This window comes from Melanotaenia boesemani, chromosome 7 (assembly GCF_017639745.1).
Source record: "Melanotaenia boesemani isolate fMelBoe1 chromosome 7, fMelBoe1.pri, whole genome shotgun sequence".
Taxonomy (NCBI): domain Eukaryota; kingdom Metazoa; phylum Chordata; class Actinopteri; order Atheriniformes; family Melanotaeniidae; genus Melanotaenia; species Melanotaenia boesemani.
The window spans coordinates 5,860,947-5,884,979 of NC_055688.1; the positions used below are offsets into that span (position 1 = coordinate 5,860,947).

General features: G+C 40.3%; 1 protein-coding gene across 1 annotated transcript in view; it reads right to left on the reverse strand.

The window, feature by feature from the left end:
* LOC121643221 (nuclear factor NF-kappa-B p105 subunit-like) overlaps positions 1-20,682 on the reverse strand; it is a 46,320-nt gene extending 25,638 nt beyond the window's left edge. Inside the window, 5 exon segments of the mRNA XM_041990524.1 lie at positions 7,621-7,719; positions 9,303-9,343; positions 16,880-16,955; positions 17,696-17,739; positions 20,234-20,682. Coding sequence (XP_041846458.1) covers positions 7,621-7,719; positions 9,303-9,343; positions 16,880-16,955; positions 17,696-17,734 — 255 coding nt within the window. The 5' untranslated portion in view covers positions 17,735-17,739; positions 20,234-20,682.
* Positions 20,683-24,033: the final 3,351 nt, after the last annotated feature.

Sequence of the window (24,033 nt, forward strand, 5' to 3'; positions counted from 1 at the left end):
GAGGTACAGCTTTGTTCTTTTCCATCAGAATACACGTTTATTTGCCAGAAACTTCCCACAGGTCTTTAAGACAAACAGGAACAAAAAGGTCAGACTAATAAAAGTAAAATTATTTCTGTAAAACCCGAAGCAGCAAAACTAGAAATAACATAATAACTGGGCTTTTCTGATGACATTAAATTCAATTTAGATATAACTTATTAATGATAAAAATAAAACAACATAGGTGAGTCAGACTCATCACCAGCCCACTGGTTGTCCTGGACCTGGAGGGGTTTTCCCACAACCATTAACCCTTACCCAGAAACCCAACACAGACACAACAAAGAACTGTTTCCAGGTCTGGTGTGCTCAATAACAACAAAACATGAAATTATGAAACTATCAGCCCTGATTCTCATGCATTACCTCACCATCTTCCAGATAAACCCTCAGGTGTATCAGAGGAGCATGAAGGGAGCGACTCACATCAATGTCACAAAGTTTGACTGAAAACTTTCAGACTTCTCTAACAGGACGTTTTTTCTGGCTCCTCAGTGAGAACAGGTGAATTCAAATTACTGAAAGATAAAATCATGTACGTTGTGGATCGCTCGGTCTTCCACCAGATAAGACAAACGCTTGTTGGAACATGTAAATCTGGACCACATTAATCTTGTATTTTTGAACAGTGTAGCAGAGAATGACACAAAGACCCAGCAGCAGGAATCTGGGGATTTCCCATCTGATCTGGTTTGGTTGGAACACGTGGGAGCTTCAGACTCCAAAGTAAACATCAACACAGACAAACATGAAATATAAGCTCCAGTACATCTGAAAAAGCCTTATAAGAGGCGGTAGAAACATAAACATCAGCGGTCCGAAAGCCAGCAATGGTTAGTCCTGACCACGACCGCAGAGAAACAAAGCCGCTCTGCAGATACTTCTGGACTGGGCTGACAGGTTCCCAAAACTGGCTCTGTTCGGGTCCAGAGAGTCAAAAAGCTGACAGCAATTTAGATGTCCATCAAATAGACACGCCCCTCCCATCATTTGTCAAAAAAACAGACATAGGCTATCCATTACCTGCCAATCAAACAGGCATGCCCCTCCCCATCCTCTGTCAATATATCCTTTTCGTCATTAATCAAACGTCACTCCCGCATGCTCGTAACTGCTTCTGCCGGTCAGAAAGCTAAGCAGTCAGTTAAAATAGGCTATGTGTTCGTCTTCACCGAGGAATTCACAGCGATTCCGGACAGTTTTTGTGTATTAGGCTGTTCAAATCATTTTGGAAAGAAGGCACGCGAAAATGTGTTTTTACTGGTTTCCCATGAAGGAACACCAGTGAACAGCCTGGATTTACGCAGGGCTGACTCAGTCTCCATTGTCCGTGTGATGTCACTAAAGACATGGACGGAGAAGTCGAGAGAAAATGGCCGGAATAGGAGGCAGCGTGAGTCCATCGCTGTGAAAAGTATGCTGTGGTACCTACCATGGTTACTGCATTTCTGTGAAAGCATCACGGACCCACTTATTACATCATTTCCTCCTCCAAGGCGGAGGTAATGTAATTGGCGCTGTTGTTTGTTAGCAACATAACTAAAAAAGTTATGGACTGATTTAGCCAAAATTTTCAGGAAATGACAGACATAGAAAAAGAACCAACTGATTAAATTTAGGGGGTTTTCTGGACCACCGGCAAATAAAAAAATGACAATGGTTTGGCGGAGTTCTGCACTGTCTGAGTGCTTCTACTTTAATAAATGCATTAATGCTACAGCTTAATGAATTAGCAATCATCAGCTATGTTTGTATGGACAAATATGTCATCTATCCAATTAAAATCAAACTGATCAGATTCCAGCTAACATGTTTAGCTATATGGATGCTTTTAAAATGTTGTGTGTTTATATGATGGAAAGATTTAATATGAACGTAATGTGAGACTGTTGTCATTCAGTGTTAGAAATACTAACGAAAGATCTCCTAATTCACTTGTAGACAGACAGTACAGATTCTGTCCAATCCAATCCACTTTAGGAATTTAGGAAGCACATTTAAAAACAAAAACATGTCTCCAAAGTGCTGCACATCAAAAATTACCAATATTGATGAAGAAAATAAAAACAATAACCAAGTGTTTCTCTGTTTAGCTCCACCAGCTCTTATTAAAACAATGACAACAAGTGAAAAGATAAAAAAATGAAGTGAAAAGACAAAATAAAAAGAAAAACACACAGAGAACCACACAACTCACGTGGTGTAAAAGCCTGAGAATAAAAGTGGGTCTAAGCACTCCACTGTGGGGGCAGATCGGACATCGGGGTCTGGGGCCGACTATGGAGAAAGCCCTTTCCCCTCTAGTTTTAAGTCTTATCATGAGCTGGGTCTGGCCCTCGGACCTCAGAGTGCATACTGGAGTGTAAATTTGGAGGCAGTTGGTAATGTATTGGGGGGTCAGTCCATTTAAAGCTTTAAATACAAACAATAAGATCTTAAAATTAATTATGGGGTGATATGTTTCCCCTACTTCATAGCATCTTGATTTACAGTGAAGCTGACTGCTTTGCTTAGCCGCAGATCCTGTGCCAGGCCATCGAATCCAGGCTGCTCATTAATGTTTCTTCACGGGAAAGCTGTAAAAACATCTTCTCTGTTTGCATGCCTTCTCACATTAACGATTTGAACAATCAAACTACAATAACTGTCCGTAATTGCTCCAGTTTCCTCTGTAAAGACAGACGCACTCCATATTTCCACTGACTGCTTAGCTTTCTGACCGACAGAAGCAGTTACGAGCATGTGTGACGTTTGCATAAATGATGAAAATCACCCATTACACAGACACGCCGCCCACCATCTGTCAATTACACAGACAAGCCCCTCCCACCATCTGTCAATCACTCCACCTCTCCCTCACCTGGCAATCAATCAGAGACGGACTGATCTAGCAGCTGTCAATCTGCAGCAGCTGTCAATTACACAGACATGCCCCTCCCACCATCCGTCAATTACACAGATAAGCCCCTCCCACCATCCGTCAATTACACAAATTAGCCCCTCCCACCATTCGTCAATTACACAGATAAGCCCCTCCATTGATCTTTCAATCAGACACAATCAGACAAGTCCCTCCATCAGTTGTTATACAAACCATCTCAACATTTTAGGTTTTTTTCAACGGGATATTTAAAAAGTTAAAAGATGTTTGTTGCCCCCCCCCAGAACTCACTATACAGGGAACAGGATGTTCAGAGTAGGATTTCACTCCGTCATCTGCACTAACTGCATGCAAAACATACCTGATAATTCCTAAATCCATGCAATATGGCACTGCACACCAGGTCAACAATTTTTGGAAAGAAACAACAGAATCTCTTTCTGTCACATCCCTCTGGACTCCTCACTCTGTCTGCTAGGTGACACATCAAACATCTCTCTGAATAAAGTTTTTCTTTTAGCACTTAAAGAAAACAAAACTAATGAACTGGAAATCAAAAAGCCAAACCAACGTCATACAATGGAAAAACTTAATTTCAGATCACATTAAAATCTACGCATATCCATTCATAATAAAATTGAAGAATCTTTTTTCTGTTTCTACTTGGTCTCTTTCATTTTCTGCAAACTTGATAATTCATTTATTCATTCACTTATTTTCTCCAACTCTTCCTCCCTGAGACCCAACATCCCACAAAACAGAAAGATTCTTAGGAAAATTTGCTAAAATTGTTATTATTATTGTAATTATTTTTTAACACTATTGTTAATTTTATTTGTATTTATTTATTTTTTCACCCTTCCTACTCTACCTAACACAAAACCACATATACTCACACGTTTTACCCGCTAACCAACATGTACCTGCTCCTCTATGTTTTTGTCTTTGTTGTCTTTTTCTGTGCCTATTATTGTTGCACCTTCTATCACAATAAAAAAAGAGAGAGAAAAAAAAAATCTTTGTACCCACAGAGTTTTTATAAACTGGCTTCAGGGCCGCTGCGTAGCTCAACAGGTGGAGCACAAACCAATGCCTCCTGTGTCTAATCATCATAAGTCCTGACCCGTTTGTTTACAGCTTGTCAGCAGCTTTTTCTGCCTGGACTTCCTGCTCAGTGAAGACCACTAAAGACAAAAAAGCAAACCAGACCTGTACCATGAATGAAAACAGTTGCCATTTAATAAAAACAGTTTCTTCTAAACATACTCCACCTGTTGCTGTAACAACTGACTTGTTTCACAGCACCCTCAGCTTTGTTAACATGTACTACAGAAAAAGGGAAATTACTCATTAAAACATGCATTTGTCTGTAGGATTTATTTAACACATCATAGAGTATCAAACAAACATGAATCTGCTCATATTTTCAGCTGATGGATGGTGATTTGTGCACAGTGCTGTGTGCCGCTCTGTGGACGAAGGAAAAGCTTCCTGATCTGTGGGGTTTTAGTTCTGGTTCAGCTTCTGTTGTTTCCTCATGTTGGTCTGTAATCCTCATAAATTAGTCTAACTTCTAAAGACTGAAGTCATCAACATATTAGAGATTTTCTATGTTCACACATACTTCTGTTGGCCGGTACTACGGTGAGGAACCTTGGGGTTATCGTTGACCTACCCTTTCTTCTGTGTACTATAAGGTATCTGGAAGAATTTTCTTTCTTTTAAGAAACAGTGAAAATCAGAAAAAAGCCCTGAGTGTGATGCCAAAAAACTCATTCATGCTTTTATCTCTTCAAGGCTGTATCATTGTAATACCATTTTAGCAGGTTGTCCAAATACTACTTTTAATCAGCAGATCCAGAACTCTGCAGCCAGAGGTCGGACCAGCACATCCAAGCCTCTCCTCACCAGCTACCCCTTAAATTTTAGAGTTCATCAGAAAATTCTTCTCGTTACTTACAAGGCCCTCAACAGTTCAGTCGTATCCTGCATAAAAAATCTCATAGGACCCCCTCAACCACGATGACATCAGCGTTCCCAGAACGCTTGTCTCCTTGTGGTTCCTAGGATTCCAAAGACCAGAATGGGAATCAGAGCTTTTTAGTTTTCAGGCCCCTCTTTTATGGATCCAGCTTCCAGTTTGTGTGCGGGACACAGAAACTCCTCCAGGTTTTAAAATAAGACTTAAAATGTATTTATTTGAAGGGGCTTTCTGCTCATTTATCTCTTTTTGGCCCTTCTGGTATTCTGATACATCAGCTACTTTATCTTTTTTATTCTGCATTATATTAATACTTACATGGTTGTTTTTACCTGTTTTATCTTTATTGTTTTCATTGTGTTCTTTTACTGCTTTTATTTAGTAAAGCACTTTGGATTGTTCTCATGTGCTTGATAAAGTGCTAAATAAATGAAGCTGAGTTGAGTTACTTCCTGTTTGATTTAGAGGTTTCTGACGTATGCGTTCTGTTGTGTTTACTTCCTTTACCTCTGTGACACCTTGGGCCTGTTTCACAAAAGTAGAGTTCCAGGATAAAAGAAGATCGTGGGGCTTGACCAAGACTTGTCAGAGCATCCTGGATTAACCGGTTTCATGAACGCCATGCCAGTCTGATGAGGAACTAAATAAAGCCAGGTGTAAGTAATCCTACTGAGTTCACGGCTGTCTTCAAAAGACCAGGAGGTCGATCCCAGATTAACTGATGCTGACATGGAAAAGTTGCTTAAAAACAACCTGATAAATTCACCTCAGTGGATTAATAAAGTATTCTTAATTTCATTTTACTTCATCCCAGATGAGCAACAACAAGTAACGAAGGCTTAGGAAGAATTAAATCATATGTCAAAGATAACACGTTAACTACAGTAACTAATTTAATTGTGTTCATATTTTTAAACACATTTAAAGCAATGAGACATGGAGGTGTTTCTAGAGGCAACATGGAACACGCTGGCTGGCTCTTTGGAAGCATTTGAGGACGTCACAATGGTGGGGGATGAGGATGTTTTAACACCCACACTTTCCTGCTGAGAGGGTTCAACATCTGCACTTTCCTGCATTTTTAAAAAAAGTTTCACACGCTTAGCACAAAAGTCAGCTGGACCTGGAAATTCAGAAACTGGAAACAGAAGTGAGTCGTTTCAATGCAGAATGTAGTTTCAGTTAAACAACGTCTATAATTTATTTTACTTTTGTCCACCCACGGGCCCAACGGACAACAGTGGACTGGAGGAAATAAATCCTATAAAAGTTTAAAAGTTCTCATTTTTAACTTGGAGAGAAAAAAAAAAAAAAAAAAAAAGGGAAAAAATCTTTTTTTTTTCTGCTTCTTTGGACCAGCAGCTTGTACAACACCAGTGCTGGTCATACTGTACACACAGCTGTCAGATCAAAAATCAGAAAACTCTTCTTCGGTATCAGAGCTTCCTCATCAATCACGTCTCCTGAAAACGGGCAGCCATGGTTCAGGTGAAACACCTTCTCACAACCTCGACCAGCTGTTCATTAAAAATTTCCGCTCAACAGGGGAAATATCGAAGCCACAACATTCCGCCTCATTTTTTTCCGTGATAACAACGCCCGCCTCCAATTGTCCGACCAATCACATAATACTTCTCAGAGCCCCACGAGAAGAAAGTTCTACTCAGCTGATGAGTCGGGAACTGTCCCCTTTTACGTCCGCGAGGGCAAAAGGATGTGACTTTGTTCTCGTGGCCTCAAGACCAAGAAAATAGTTCTCGCTTCTCGCAGAGTATTAACAGCCTTAACTGAGTCTAAGAAGAAACTCTGGGTTAACCCAGTCTGAGCGGAGTTTTGAGTTTTGGTTCCCGATCAGCTGCTTTGAGTGGGTTTTAACCAAAGTCGGGGAGGCGCACAAACCACAACACAGATCCACCATAAATGGAGCTCCGATGCCTTGATGTGGCCATTTCTACATCTAATAATTTAAACCCCCAACAATTTCTGTGTTAACGCATACATTATCTGTCCTCTCACCTCTTTTTTTTTTTTTTTTTAAATAAAAAACCATTCACATATTTTCTAACTCCCACAGTTAAGGACCATGTGCTGTAACTGAGCCTCCAGAGCAGAAACTCCTGCAGTTGTAAGTACCCGAAACTCACCTCAGGGTTAACATACCCAGAGTTTCTACATAACCTGACTTCTGGAACAGGCCCCTGCTCCCTCCATGTTTTCATGTGTTTATCACCAGATCCTCATCCATCTGGTCCCTTTGGTTCCAGTTCTTGTTCATGCTACCTATGCAGTGCTTTTAGTTTAATTAAATAAATTCCAGTTTCTGTTAAAATGGTCACAGCAGCCTTGTGGTTCTGAGGGTTAATATCAGTTCAGCTCAGCCCAGACCTCAGTGTTTTGTATTAATATCACCAAGCCTGTCAGTCTGGTTTCAGAATCCACCCGACAGCAATGAGATGTGAGGTACGATCAACCTGATTCCTCAACCAGAACAAACTGGGTGTTATTTACTCTGCAGGAAGCCTACTTCCTCCTGCTGCTGTCAAACCGAACACACCCGTCACACTGTGTCCATCACTTCCTCATCATCTCACACTGGAATGAGGTTAAACTGCCACCTGCTTCCCAGGTGGGCTTTTATCTCTACATTCAGCAGACTCAGTCCAACCAGAACGTGCATGTTTTCACCCAGCAAGCACCTACAGACAGGAACAGTTACCTTAACAGTTGGGTAGGTCTTCCTGTTCTTCTCACTGGAGGCTCCCGGCAGACCCCCGTGAGACGGACCTTCACAGCCGTATCTGAACCTGAAGCCACGCTGGAAAACAGACAGAAAACACACAATTGGAACAGAACACACACACCAAAGAATTTGTTTTATTTTTATTAGTTTAGCATTTTTAAACATTTTTAGCTTGTCTTTTCATCCATTTTTCCCTTTCCCATGACATTCCTCTCCACAGCAGCCTCCATGTACCAGGCTATTATACACATTAGATGTCATTTAGCGATTTCTAGCGACTTTTAGGACGCCAGTAGCTACTTTTCTCACTGAAGAGTTACTAACAGTGGGTGTATGAGTGTAACTGAAAGAGGAATGCTGATAGGATATGAGGCATTACCAGTAGTTTCATGCTGCTGGATGAATATTGAAATAAGATGCTCTTTTCAGTTCTTGCCTCACCAACCATAAACTTCACTGCACGTCACTGACATTTTTCAAGTTTTTTTTTTTTTACTGGAATCTGTGAAACAGGATTTTCCACCTCAGTTCTGAGTATAGCACACGTTCACTGTAACAGTTTGGATCAGCTTAATGCACAAGATTTAACTCAGTCCAGACTTGTATTCAGATCTTGTATTGATGATGGAAAACCGGATGACTGGCAGGGATCAGTAACTCCGGTCCTCTAGGGCAGCTATCCTAGACGTCTCCCTGCTGCAGCACACCTGATTCAAACGAATCATTTTCTAATTGCTTGTTGTCTAGTTCTACACATGTCTGTTAATGACTCGCTCATTTGAACCAACACACCTGACTGAAATTAATCAGTCATTGTGCGGAACTTCATAGGCTGTTGGATTCATTTAAACCCAGTCAGGTGTGTTGGAGCAGGGAACATTGAAAACCTGCAGGACAGCGGCCCTCAAGAACCAACTTTGGACACCTCTGTCTTAATGTCTCCTGTGTTTCTACGTAGCCTGAACACACTGTCCTACTGATCCTGGAGAAACATGGCTGCGTCCAGCAGACATGACTGGACTTTCCGCCTGAACAACCGTAAAGTTTTTGCCCTTCTATAACAATCCCACCTACAAAACTTAGAGAGGAGAGAATCTCCCGATGTGTCAAATTGAATGAAACTCAACAACAAGGAGGAAACAGAAGTGTCTCTCGTTTAGAAGTAGCCTGTTAATATGACCGACAAGCAGAGCATATTATCTCGTGAAAAACAGATTCAGAAAAACCAAGTGAATGCAATATGTGTCCAAACAATTGTGACTTGCAGATGTGATACTTAAAAATGTTTCCATGTACAGAGTCATTTTGTGGAACAAATATGTTTGGAGTTACTAAAAACCAGTTTTTATTTCAGGATTCCTGTAAATGTTCAGCGATATTAAAGGTCTCTTTCTTTGATAAGAAAGGTCTCGTGCTGTAAGCTGCTGGTTTTTAATTCATCACTGACAAAAATGTCTTTTTGTTTTATGACTCACATCTTTAAGATGTGCATTAACAGCAGGATGTTCAGAGCATTAAACCTGACTGAAGCTCAAAGAAACTTCCTGACATTAAAATGCAAAGCGAGGTTAAAAGAAATTATGTCTGCTGGAGAAAAAGCTGCAGACAGGAAGTTGATGGTGGGTTTGAGACTGCGTCACAATCCCTTTGAGGGTTACCTGTTTCGGCTGCTCCAGGATCTGCAAGTACGGTCCGTCCACTGAAACCACAGAAACACAAAGAGTCAGTTTGAGCCTCAGAAAAAAAAATAATAATTACGATCCTCAGAGTCAGTCTGATGTTTTTTCACTGATGAAAAACAACGCTGTCAGGCTGCAGAGTCGTGGTTGGAGTTCCCAGCCAATCCAGGTCTGAATCCTGGATCCCTTTCTGATCCCTTTCTTGAAATGATTAAAGTTGTTTCTGGACTTATTAGCATGTCCGAACTAAACTAAACAAATACGAATTAAAGTCAGTCATGGAGGGAAACACTTCCTGTTAGTGCTAAAACTGCTGATTCAGGTACAAGAAACACATATCTCCAGCTTCCAAGGCTCAGTTGGAGAAAAAGAACTTAAACCTAAAGATTCAACTAATTCTCTATGAGATGCTGAGCTGGTTTGTTTGGTATGTGCATGTAAATCTGAAACAACTGCAGCGGAAAATACAGTCGAGGCCCAGACAGAAGCTCTGTGAGCCCACAGCTCTGTGGTGGAGCTGGCTGGTTAATCAGGAGGGAGCTGACGGTAAAATCAACTCCACACAGCCTCGTTTTGGGTTTAATGTGAGGCCGTGCTGCTGTGATCTTCTGCAGAATCCTGTCTGCTGACGGCTGCACACACTTCCTCTTTCACCTCTGCACATCCACAGTGACGCTCTTCTTCATCACTCCTATTTATTAAACACCAACAAACACTGCAGAGCAGCCGCTGCTCGTCAACATCCTGATTTAATTCCCTCCAAATTGAGTTTCAGTTTGAAGACAAGAAACAGAAAAAACTCAGAACCCAAAACTAGAAAAGTTTGATCTCATATGTGTTCAAAGTGCAAAAATTTCCACACACGACCCACAAAACGACTGCAGACATTAGGAAACATTTACTAACTGTCCACTTTATCAGCTCCACCTGTTCTACTGCTTGTAATACAAATATCTAATCACCCAATCAAACGGCAGCAACATTTAGCCTACATCCACACGCAGAGAGAACCAATTTCATTTCAGAAGTTTTCCACGAAGACCAAACCATCTTAAGCAATGTGCATGTCCACACAAAACCACTGAAAACACTGTAGTATATCTGTCAGGCCTAAAAAAACAGAGAAGAAGACATGGAGCATAATTATGCATAAACTTATGTGATGAAAAACCTATGAAGAAGAAGCTACTGGACAGTTTAGCTAAGAGAGAGACGCGTGTGGATTTTGAATTTTTGTAAGATTTTGCTGGAAAAGCCAAATCATGTTCAGTAGTTTCTGCAGCACAAACGCACCACTGCAGTCCTCCGTTGTTGGAGCCGTCGGTGGGGTTTGTGCATGCAGCTTGAGGGACGGGTGGAGCTATGGCATCTTCAGTTCAGGAAAGATTTGGGTTGTAAACATGGCAACAGAAAATTTGGAGTTTTCACATTTATTAACCTTCAGATATGAATAAGTGTTTTCAGGTTCCCTAAATGATGTTTTTTTGTAGACAAAACATCCACACAATGAAAAACTCAGACCTAAACTCATCTCCATGTGGACATGGCCTTAGTCACGGAGACATGGTCAAGACGACTTGTGAAAGAAAAGAAATCCACCTGATCAAAAACCATCTTGGTGCTCTGGGCTCAGCTGTTAAAACCAGCCCCAGAAGCCCTGGGCTTGTGTTTGATCAAGGGTCATTCCTGACAGCTAACCAAAAAATAGTTTTTTCATTTGAGATCTGTCTCTAAAGTTAGGAGAATGTTGTCAAAATCAGACCTTTGAAATGATCATTCATGCTTTTATCCAGTCTTGTATTGATTATTGTAATTTTGGTTTCAATAAGGCGACTTGGAACAGACTTCAGTTAGTACAGAACTAGACTATTATTGGGTACGCCCAGAACGGCCCACATCACCCGTTTTATCAAAACTTCATTCGCTTCCAGTCAATTTTCGTATTGACTTTAAAATTTTAGTTTTCTCTTTCTGGGTGTTACATGGTCAGGTCCCCCCACTATTTTGCCAACTTGCTGTGTTCGAAATCCAAAATAAAATATAATAATAATACTAAAAACATGCAACAGCATCTCATGTGTTTCCATCCCAGGTTAGAGGAGACGAAGCCGTCGGTGTTTGTCATACGTTGTTAGAACAGCATACCACAGCCTCGTAGAAATAGATAGGCTACGATGACATTTCAATTTTTTAACAATAGTTATTTCAAAGTTAATTATTACATGTTCAATCTCATGCAGTTTAGGAGACAGCGCTGGATGCTAATGAGTTGATGCTACATTACATACTTAAACAACATTACAGCCTCACTTGCAGAAAGATTAACAGAAAAATACTTTAAGTACAGTTTACTAAACTTAATCTGGGGTTTTTTACGGGAGATTCTCATCATGGATGCAGCCGACAAACCTGCTTCAACTGTGTGATGCTGTCATGTTAATATGGAGAAAACCTCTGAGGAAGGTTTCCACCGTCTCGTTGAAGCTATCACACCAAGTACTAGCAAGGTGGACCTGATAAAGTGGCCAGTGAGAGTAAATTCATAATGGAGAAACAAAACAACCACAGACAGATACTGTGCATAGTGCATGCCATTTTAATTGTATTGTTTTGTTGTTTTTTTTCCTAAAGGTGCTGATAAGTTCAAGTTGTTGATCCAGAAAAGTCTGCGATGTAGGATGTCCAGATGCTGATGAATCACTCAAATTACTCACATATGATGTAAAACAGATACTTTCCTCTCTTCCTACACATTTATAACCACTGATTTCCTCCTAAACCTGATGTTTTATCTTTACTTCAGAGTGATCTTATGTGGACACAAAAAGGGAAATGAGAGCAGAGTTGCCGTCCCACAGGCACTGCATCATGAAACTCCTCTTTCACTTTGCCTCCATTTTTTCCCCCAGAACGAAATAGTATTTTTGAAACAAGAAAGTTGAGTTTCACCCCCCTCCAAACCAACCAACCACCCACCAACCTCAGCTTTCATCTGGTTAGCGTGTGAGATAAAGAAAAAATGTTTAAATATTTCTGAATAATTTCACACATTTAGCCTCCGTAAAGGTTGCAGCAGAAAAAAAGTCTTCATTCAAGCCTCTGCAGACCAAACACAGAGGCTCAAAGCCCAAACTGGAACACGCAACAGTTTTAAAATAGTGAATTAAAAATAAAATAGATCAATAAAAATAGTGATTTAAAATAAATTTCACTCTGATACATGTTGTTATTCCTTCTGTTAAACTGGACAAACATCTGAAGTCTTACTGAACTCTACAAAGTGATTCACAGACTTATTTCATGTTTTATCATCAGCTTCGTTTAATTTGTTCATTTCCTACAGTTTTCATCTCAGACCTGAAACATTTCAGAAAAAATAGGTTCTGTGAATCTTTTCCCGCTCTGTAACGTTCCCATTCCTTTTCCCAACACTTCCAAGAAGCTCTAACCTTAAGGATGCCAAGTGATGAAGAGTGTCAAGTGTTATTTTGTCTAAGTCTTCCCAGACTTAAGGTTATGCCTGTCGTGATAAGCAATAAGTCAATTAATTGCACGGCAAGAAAAAATGAGCGCGATAAGTTTGCCAGTGAGAGCCGGTAAACCACATTTGTTTTGCAGGGCTGCCAACACTCACTGACCGTGAGACTCGAGCATTTAAGTGGCTTCTCGCGCTAAACCTCCTATTCTTATGCTGAAATATGTAAATAAGTCAAATGGAGAAATAATAGCTGCGAGCACTTCCTCATTTATTGTTTCGCTGCTCCCCACAAGTAGGCAGAACACACACATGTAGCCTACAATGTCAGTACAAAGCCCCCCACTTCCTAGTCTACCCTAATAACCCCTGTAATGCGCAGGCACATTACACAAATACAGTCAGATATACTACCGTATATGACTAAATAAACATCAAGAGCAATGCCGGCTAATCGAGAGGTTCGAGAGGATTCCCAGTCAACCGCATTACTGTCCCGGAGTGTGTGAATTTTTTTATTTTTTTTTAATAGCCAGCTTTGCCGGTTTTCCCTGTCTGAGCCTCATGTTTAATATTTTTTTTTAAATATATATTTTTTAAAGGTAATTTTGTTTACAGAGCAGACTTTATTATCCATCATACTTATTGTGTTTAGTTTTCATTCATTGTTAATGAGACGGAGAGTCCATTCTATTTATGGTTTTTGTTTTATTTAAAATGTCTTCCAGTTCCAGTGTAAAATGTTTTTTAGAAATTAAAGTTTATTGATCTTTGAAAGGGTGTATTTACATTATTATGGCATTGTCATTATATTAGTTGAAAATGGTGTCAAAATGAGAACATTATCGTTTTGCGCAATATTATCGTTTATCGCGATAATTTCTGAGAGAATTTATCGCCCAGCAAAATTTGTTATTGTGACAGGCCTACTTAAGGTGTCCAAAGTTATGGGGTCTCATATAATCGCAGAACCCAGATTCAACCATGTACCTTCAGTGTTTTGGCCACAGATTGCATCATGTAGTTGGTAAGGGAAGCTGTTCATATTTTAACTTTATTTTAACTTTATGTCCTTGTTAAAATGTTTGTCTGATGCCATGTGATAATATTCCGTCTCATATATGAAATATATTAATGCATGAACAGAAGCTAGAATTTAAAGATTAAACGTAAACTAAATCACAATATTGGTCAGAAAAATTCGCAATAAAAAATAAAAAGAAACCCCTGATTGATTATGTTTAGTAGTAACAGCTACAATAAATGTATAGATATGACTTTGAAATCACTTTTATTTTAACTTATCACATTTAAATGTGCCACTTGAGGCAAAATAAATCCCAGCTAGAAATAACGTAATTATCTGTAACAGTAATTATATCATAATAATCTTCAACAACAATCAGGAAAGAGATGACTGACAGTTTTGATGCTAAACAACTTCCAACTATGTGAGATCAGAGTCGGGAATCACTTCCCAACAAAGTCAAACCAAACTGGTTGTTTATGTAACTTCTGAAACAAGAAATAAACATCACCAGATCCATTTAACGGCACGCGTGTAAAATCCGACAGATGATCCATCATGAATGAATCACAGACACATTTAAAACATGACGGTTCTCAGACGAGGAAACAAACAAGTTCATCACATGTGAACAGAAACTATTTTACAGAACTGGTCCAGGGTCTTGACCCAGAGTCCTGGTCCAGGTTAAACTGTTTAACCTCCTCCTCATTTAACCTGCATCTTGTTTTTTTCTCAGATTAGTTTTTGCAGATTAAACCGCCTGTAAATTCAGGTTGTTTTCTGCATTGTTTTTAGCTCCTCATGGGAATGTCCCAGGCCAGGAACTGTGGTCACAAGTGGATCTGGATGATCTATTAGAACATTTGATGTTAATGTCACAGAATTTATGTGTAGCTGATACTGACTACGTTCCTGGTATCATGACAAACACAAAACAGCTCTAAGACGAATAAAAAAAAGTTCAAAGTTCCTCATAAGTCTTACTCGTGTTGTCCAACAACAGACGAACAGTGTCAGAGGTATTGTGTTTGTTTAAAGTGCTCATTGTGGAGTCAATCATTAATAAAACTGAACAAACTCCAGTTCACTCAGGTGTGAATTATCAGCTCAACCCACTCTTCACACTGTTAATGTCCCAGTACCATCCTCCACAACATCTGAGGAGGAGCAGCATAATTAAATTTAAAAAAAAAGGTGAGAAAACCACACAAACCGTTTTTATAGATACAGGTTCACACACAGGTGTGATGCTGATATTTGATATTTAAAAAGCTGTTGGACTTAACATGTTAATGTTCTGTTAAAATTTATTGTCACCGCCACGTGAAAACTCCCGATTACTTCAAAAACCGTATCTGTTTACTACGTTTTTAAGGTCATCATTATTTTACCTGTGCAATGCATTCTGGGACAATGACATGCTTTTAAAACAAGAAGACAAAGACGGGAAGGTAAACGTGTCTCGCTTGTGCCTTTAACGGTGGATCTACAGAAACGATGCTGCACTGAGCTGCTTTTGGTTCCAGTTTCCAGTTAAGAGGAAACTGGAACCAGCAGCGATGTGAGTCCTCTGCTCTCTGAGAGACGGTGAGGACAGCTGAATGGAAGAAAGTCTGTGGATGGACACAGCTTCCTAAGGAGCCACGTTCATGTTCTTCTTACTTCTCTCATCCGAGTCATTTTGTCGACAACAGTTCCTAGAGGACTCAAATGAAGAGTCTTCTCTCACACGACGCCTAAACGCCTCATTTAGTCCTGCCATCTGGAAGTGTCCAGTTTTCTTCAACTATGACCGAAGCAGCAACTCAAACAGATGACAGCACATCGGGTACAGTGGTACAGTGGTACAGTGGCAGGTAGCTCCTGCACAACCTGCAGACACTTTGGTCCATTCTGTCCTCTTCATCTGTCTGATCATCCTCTTCATCCGTCTGACCATCCTCATCTTCATCCGTCTGATCGTCCCCATCTTCACCCGTCTGATAGTCCTCATCTTCATCCGTCTGATCGTCCCCGTCTTCATCCATCTGATAGTCCTCATCTTCATCCGTCTGATAGTCCTCATCTTCATCCGTCTGATCGTCCCCGTCTTCATCCGTCTGATCGTCCTCGTCTTCATCCGTCTGATCGTCCCCGTCTTCATCCGTCTGATTGTCCTCATCTTCATCCGTCTGATCGCCCTCATCTTCAGTGATTTCTTCACTGTTGCTCTGCACTCGGGTTCAAATTGAAAAGACTGAGTAGAAAATATTGAGACGATTTACTGCTATGTGGGACTGAGCCAGCAGCAACCACGTGACATTATTAACCAGAATGCATTGCAATGTAAACAAAAATGGCCGCGTTTGAGTGAAATACATTTTTTTGAGTTAATAACTAAACCCAGAGGAAAACTTTTAAGGTCAGGTTGAAGCACATGTTTATGAGATGAGGTCTGTCGGGTCTTCCTGGAAGGATAAGATCCATCCATCCATCCATTATCTTGACCGCTTATTCCATTTCGGGTCGCGGGTGAGCTGGAGCCTATCCCAGCATTTTAACAGGTGAGAGGCAGGGTACACCCTGGACAGGTCACCAGTCTGTCACAGGGCCAACACAGATAGAGACAAACAACCATTCACACACACACTCACTCCTACGGAGAATTTAGAGTGTCCAATTAACCTAACATGCATGTCTTTGGACGGTGGGAGGAAGCCGGAGAACCCGGAGAGAACCCACGCATACACGGGGAGAACATGCAAACTCCACACAGAAAGGCCACCACCCTCAAGGTTCGAACCTCCCCCCAGCCGAGATTCGAACCGGCGACCTTCTTGCTGTGAGGCTGCGGTGCTAACCACCACACCACCGTGCAGCCGGAAGGATAAGATGATAAAGTTTTTCTTTAAAGCTGGAAGGACTTGTCCAGGGACTCATGGCTGCTCTCAGTTTCTGACATTCCAACCACTTTAAAAACAGAAGGTAAGAACTTCTTCATAGAGACACATTCAGAGGTCTTTTCTACAACTAAACTTAACAAACAGCAGCGTGAAGGTGGAAGACACTCACCTGTCCGCAGAGACGTTGCTGGAGGCATCGCAGAGAAAGGGGGAAAGTCCCAGGTCGGATCAATCATCTCATATATCTGCAAGAGACACAAAGTTTAGAACAACCAGGAATTCAGTGCATCAGTGCAGATCTGAGGTGATGGTGAGGTGTATTAGAGGTGGACAGGAGTCAGGGGACCAAGAACTGCTGGACAAATGTGATTCTGTAGGAATCTTCTGTTCCTAAATATTAAAAACACCAAGCAGATGGTGGCTGATATCTGTGAACGCCACCATAAATGTAACTGGTGAGGCAGATTGGTTCAGCTGATGGCAGTTTGATCCCATCCCACCCCCTCCATGAAACAACTGGGTCATCCTCCCATCCATCATTCAATGGTGACTTTATCAGGTCCACCTTCTAGCACCAGGTTGGACCTCTTTTCCTTTCAGAACTGCATTAATTCTTGGCGTCATAGATTCAACAAGATGTTGGAAACATTCCTCAGAGGTTTTGCTCCACCACATCCCAAAGCTGCTCTACTGGACTGAGATGTGGTGGCTGTGGAGGCTGTTAAAGTCCAGCTGCTTTCCATGTTCTAGAAAGCAGGTGGAGATGATCTGAGCTTTGTGACGTGGTGCATTATCCTGCTGGAAGTAGCATCAGAAGATGCTCCACTGTGGTCATCGATGGACATGGTCAGGATGGATTTAAGTGCTCTCAGGAAGGTGACTAAACCCTGCCCTGATGTGTTTTTCACTTTGTATGTCTGTAAATGTAACATTAGCACAGCTCTGCAAAGACAAAACAGGTGTGACGAGCTGAAGGTGAGTTTACCTGGTTGGAAGGATGAAGGTAGTGGTCGTCTCCCGCCATTGTTTCTGCAGAGGTGAAACAACATCTCAGTTAGTCCCAAACACTGACTGCACCGAGCGCACCACCCTGCCACTTAAATTCAAATGTTATTCATTATTTATCTTTAAACAACTTATTAAAACTCAGTAGTTTAATGTTATATCAATGTTTAAAAAATAGATAAAAAGAAAAACATACAACTGAAAATTCTTCCAGATTTCATTTGGTTACAGCAATTATAATTAAACATCAAGAATATTTTTAAAGAACTTTTTATTATCTTTTCCCTTATTTTAAACTTGATGCATTAAAGATATAAATGAAATGAGGGACAATAACTCGGAAAATTGTTCATCTTCAACAGGATATCTTGTTTTCTAACAGTTTTATCGGCATCTGCTTAAAAAACAACAACAATAACTGATCACTCAAATATTTTAAGCCTCTAGTTTCAGCATTTCACATGATGATGAGAGGAATTTCCTGGATATTTTGGATAAAACTAAATTGTGATGTCATCTTTGTATACATGATGGGTTCCTTCTCACTGATGGTCAACAGATCAATCAGCTGTAGCTCAAATCACAGGCAATATTGTCACAAATAATTACTGGTTACTTATTATGATAAAAAATGATCTGTAAATTAAACCAAAACGTTCTTATGGCATCTTTAAACCTGTTTATCTTTGCAAATAAACAAAACACCTGATTTGCAAGAAACAGTTTGAAATGTGCTGTGAAATAAAAAAAAAAAAAAAACACCCAATAGAAAAAACAGGCTGATTAATTAATTGTGTTATATATTTTAGTATAGTTATGAATTTATGAATCTATATGTGAGATGACACATTGCTGCACTTTGTCCAACTTTGTGGTTTTAAAGTGTTATAAAGTTGCAGTATATTTCAACCCCAAATTTGATTGCTTTGTTTATTTGCTATTAAAAAAAACTGAAGTATCCCTACAATCATTTATAAATTACCTATTATATATATATAATATATATATATATATATATATATATATATATATATATATATATATATATATATATATATTAATCTTTTTCCTACTGTCCTGATAAAATGTATCTTTTGAATTCACAACTGATAACTAATAATATTTACTTATTATTAATATTTTGACACTTGATGCTTCTGAGAAACGCGCGTCTCCGCGCCGCTCTCTCATGAACGCGCCTTTGTGTAAGTTAGCGGTCTTGCTAACGGCTAATAAACAGCGCGAGACAGTTGTTTTTAAATGTAGTTAAAGTCACAAGCTGTGTCCCAATTCAGGGTCTGCACACTTCGAAGTGCGCAGACTACGTAGGCTACAGAGTGTCCTCCGTAGTCTACACACTTCGAAGTCTGCTTAACGTTCGTGAAATGGGACAGCCTACCTAGTCTACAAGAATTTCCCATAGCAACAACACAGGACGTTTAATCACTTAAACCTCAGAAATTACTCGTAGGAAACGTCAGTAGACGCTGAACACGGAGCGGCAACACCGACAGTTAAAAAAAAAAAAAAACGGTTTGAGGCTCTGTTGTTTTCCAGCCGGTACACACTTAATTAACCCCTTAAAAGTATCTGAATATCAAATATTACCGAATTTTAATGTCGCCATTTAACAAACATGCTTTAAATGTACTTGATTTTGTAACGTATATACTAAGGTGTAGTTAAATAAACGAACTTTTTTTAAATAAAACTTTATTTAAACTTAATAAGACTCTTGTGAGGTTGCTGATTCGCCACCGTCCTGTGCGCAACGAATTGTGGGAGAAAAGAGGCCGCGAAGGATGCATCACAAGCATCCTTCGTTTGAGGCCAAACGAAGTGCGGATTCGAAGGGTGGATTCGGAGGGTCCTTCAAATTCTGTGAATTGGGACAGTACTTCGCGCACCGCGATGACGTATGTGGCCGACGAATCCGCACTTCGAAGTGTGCAGACCCTGAATTGGGACACACCTACAGTTAATAACAACAGAGTATCGTTAGCCTGCGTCTGCTTAGCCGGGGGCAGCGGTGCAGCCTTGCCCGCCTTTCGGCTCCGGGTCTGAGGGTGCTGTCGGCGCCGCTAACCGCTACCTGTCCCCGCTGTCCCAGAACTAGCCTGTAGGTTCCTTGTGCGGGGACCGTAATAAACTCCGTTGAAAAAATGTGCCACTTAACGGCTCCTTCACGGTTCAGCTCATGACACGGCACTACATGAGAGATTGATAAAAACCTGCCATTCTGCTGAATGTAGCCGTGATTTCGGCGTCTGTAACGTTCATAAACCTTTTGTCGTTTTTTGTCACTTTATTTATCTTGTCATCCGTAACCACAAACACAAGCGGGTAAAGTTATATGAAGAGTTAACTGAATTAAATAAAGACTACATTTGGGATATAAACATTCCGAATTTGCTGTTAGATTCTATAAAATCAAAATTAATTTTTAAAAAAGCCATAAATTGTTGTGATTGCAGACAGGAAGGAAAGCTGAGTTTTGGTGGGGCGCTCTTAAAGTTACCTGGCTAATAAGGAAGTAAGTAACAAAACAAAGCAGCCAGCGGAGTGGCCGCGGGTCACGGTGAAGTTCGGCTGCCAGTAACCAGCTGCGAGGCTAGTCACTGTAGCTTTCAGGTTGTTACCTGGTTAGCTTGCTCAGGTGAAAGTCAGCTTCTCCGCATGAAATATGGGTGTCAGTCCTCGTTCCGCTTCACTCCGGCTGACTCGTGCACATCATTATTTCGCCATGCTGAACCAACAGACCCATTTTCTTACAGCACGACTTTAATCACAAAACGTCATGACGAGGCACGAGCGCGTCATTACCGTTCATAAACGCGATATTATTTCAGTCCGAGCAATTTAAGAAAGAAATGTCTTTCAGCGCGCGCAGCGGGGTTATGCAGGTGACTGAGTTTGTCTCTCAATTATAATAAAAGTGGCTTGATTTCCTTCCCCACTGGAAATTCCCTCTGACGTACAGAGCAGCCAGAGAAGAGAGGAAACGAAGAGGTCTCACTCTGAGCACAAACACGAATCTGTACAAGCATATTTACATAATTATTCAAATACTGCCCTCTGGTTTTCACTGCGCACTAGATGGTTGACTACTGGGCCCGCAGCCTGGTGGGGAGGATTGCCACAGTGGGCAACAACAACTCTACAATAAACTACTACTGTAAATAAATTAGAATTAGAAATAATTAACTGATCTCTGACTGGGAAATTGCAATGTTACAACAGCATTACAGAATATGAAGAAAATTAAATTAATTATATAATGCAAAAATACTAAACAAAACACACAACAAATGTCCAGAAATAGAAACAAAACAAAAAATACTGTTGTAAACTAAAATTATAATAATACTTATACAGGAAAATAGAAAAACACAAAACATGGAAAATATGGGATTTAAGATGTAAAAACAGGAAATAACTCATAACTTTCTCAATATGAGATTCTGAAAATAGTTCAGATGTGGACACGTGCATTTGGAAATGGATACAAATGTACTCGTGTCTTAATAAAACACAGAAGAAATACTTTTTTAAAATTTGTGAAACAAGAAGAAAATTAATGTGAAGATGCATCCATCCACTGTCAACACCCATTTATTCCATTACAGGGTTGTGGGGGTACTAGAGCCAGTCCCAGACGCTGTAAATGCGAGGCAGGGTTCCTGATGGCTCCTAGGATCTGTTGGAGCTATGCACTGTCCCTGTTTAGCATCTCTACGGTTTCATTCCTGATGTAAACATTCTGGATGTCTGAAATAAAACCACTGAGAAAAAAACTGAAGATATCTACAGGCCAGCTGTTACTGGTAATAATATTAATTTAAGATATCCAGATTAAAATATCACTCCAAATGTCACTTTTGTATGAAAACCAAGAGCGGCCAGATTTCTCGACATAACTAGATGAAGTAACTTATCTCATTAAATCAAACTCAGGAGAATCAAATAAAAAATAAAAAACTGCAGGATTAGCCGCTCTAAGCTATCATACTTTTGTGATTATGATTATTAAAATACAGTTTGAATGATTAAATATCTCTCCATGGCCATGAAGTTTCCTCTTCTGCAGCAGGTCATCCAACAGACTCCTACCCACTACAGAATAAATAAATCTATAATATACATACATGCATACAAGTTTTTCTCAGTGATATTTCATGAAGTATCATCCATCCATAGGCTGCATCAGCGACTGAAAGAGTCCAGAGAATCCCCCTGCCGGTCATTCTGGTATTTCTCATTCAAGCCAGAATGTCTATTCTATATAATAAGACACAAAACACCATGTTTAGTTCTGAGACGATCTTTATTTTATTAGGATTAATCACATATAAGAATCTGTTATCTAAACATATACATGTATTATATCCAGCTTTAGTTTTAACCACATTCATAATAACCTGAACATCACATCTAAAAGCATCTGTAAAACTATTAGTGCAATTTACAGTTAAAACTTTACAGATGAAACTAAAAACAGCTTCTGTCTGCAAAAATATACACGTCATCTATTCAGAGAAACAGTCGGTAAAAACTGAAGAGCTACAGCAGAAGAAACCCAACACCTGCAGCACATTCAGAGGCACATGAGCTCAGCACGTCAGAGGTGAACACAACACACACACGTCACGACGTCAACGCGCTGAGGGCGTCGCAGCGCGTCGACGAGGCCCCGAGGCTGCGGGCCGGACTTCGACAGCAGACGCCACGACGGAGGCACGAAAGCAGAAAAGTTACGTCGAAGCAGCAATGTTGAAAAAAACTTTACAGAATGGACGGCGGCCATGACGGGTTGCTGTGCGACTGGCAGTTTTTGGTGGGGGAGTTTCTCACGGCGTGGAGGAGGCGGTGGGCCCCTGGACGCAGATGTTCTATGTTCGCTCACTTTGAATCTTTCTATCTTGGTGGTAGGTTTTTCCATCACATGGTCGTGTACGGAACGGTTCGTCAGCATCTCACCCTCCACCACAGGCAGGAGGATCCGGATGAAGGTGATGGCTCAGCTGACATGACTGAACGGAGCTGCAAGTTTCCGCTAACACTGAAACATTGCTTTGATTTGGGAAGGGTTCTGGTACATTTCCAGTATGACCCGGGGTCTGTATCGTCACCGCCTGGTATCATTTCAGCCAAATCAGTTGTTTGGTACCAAATAGTAACATGCGAGTCCTGAATGAATCGTGTGAAACCTGAGGATCATTTTACTGACTCACGAGTCATGATTCGTCATCTCTGTTAACTCGTTCGATGACTCGTCCCTGCGTCCATCATATGTCACTATTGTGCAAGTGCTATTCTAACTGTATCAGTATGAATACATCGAGTTAATTTCCATATTAGAGGGAAAAGTAAAGTAACAGCTCTACTTTCTTGTTTCAAATCAACTCTCACTTTCTCTTCCAGCTATGAGCTGTGAACTAGTCACTCACATCCTCACTGCAGCTCAACTACCATTGTCTTTTTTTGTTTTGCCATATATGACTCATCAGATTTTTTAAGGACAGTCTGAACGTCACAAATCCAATTTTTTTTCAAAATACGATCTAGACTACTTTCATAAGTTGTCCTACATCAGATATGTATCCGATCTGCGTTGAAGCGAGCTCAGTCTGAACGGTCATGCCGCATTTAATCCGACTTCCATGTCATAGAAGTGAGAAAAACAGCACAATTCAGCACTGGTGGAAGGAGAACGCAGCAATATCAAATCATGTCATTCATCAATTGGGCATAATGTTGTTTCCGACCATCCAAGTACTTCCAAATTGATCCACAAACACATAAAACATCCTTTTTACCTTCCGTAAACAAAACGCACTTCGCACCTGCATGTGTGTCACTTCAAGGCCAAGTACCGTTCTCACTAAGGTGTGATGAAGGTCGCATTGATATTATAATGTAAACTTTCATGCAAAAAAAGAATAATAATAAAATAAAAAATCGTATTTTGGAAAAAATCAAACATAGCCTCGGTGACTCAGTGACTCAAACACCCGATTCTCCTTGGTGAGTGACTCCTGTAAACTCTATCAAATAAAGGAATCAAGGATCCAAACAGCAGTACCAGAGATGGAGGACATAAAATCAACAAGATCAAACGATGTTTTTTTTTTTTTAAAGAGCCGTGTGAAAACCTTTTTCCCACGGTTTCCCGGTCTGTGTCCAGGACATCAGCTGGCCAAATGGTATACAGAAAGAACACGTCTGATATTTTTCCTGAATCTAAAGTTGTTTCAACCAACATTGTTAAAGAAGTTTGGTTTTAAATTTGTAGAATTTCTTTGAAGCTATAATACACGT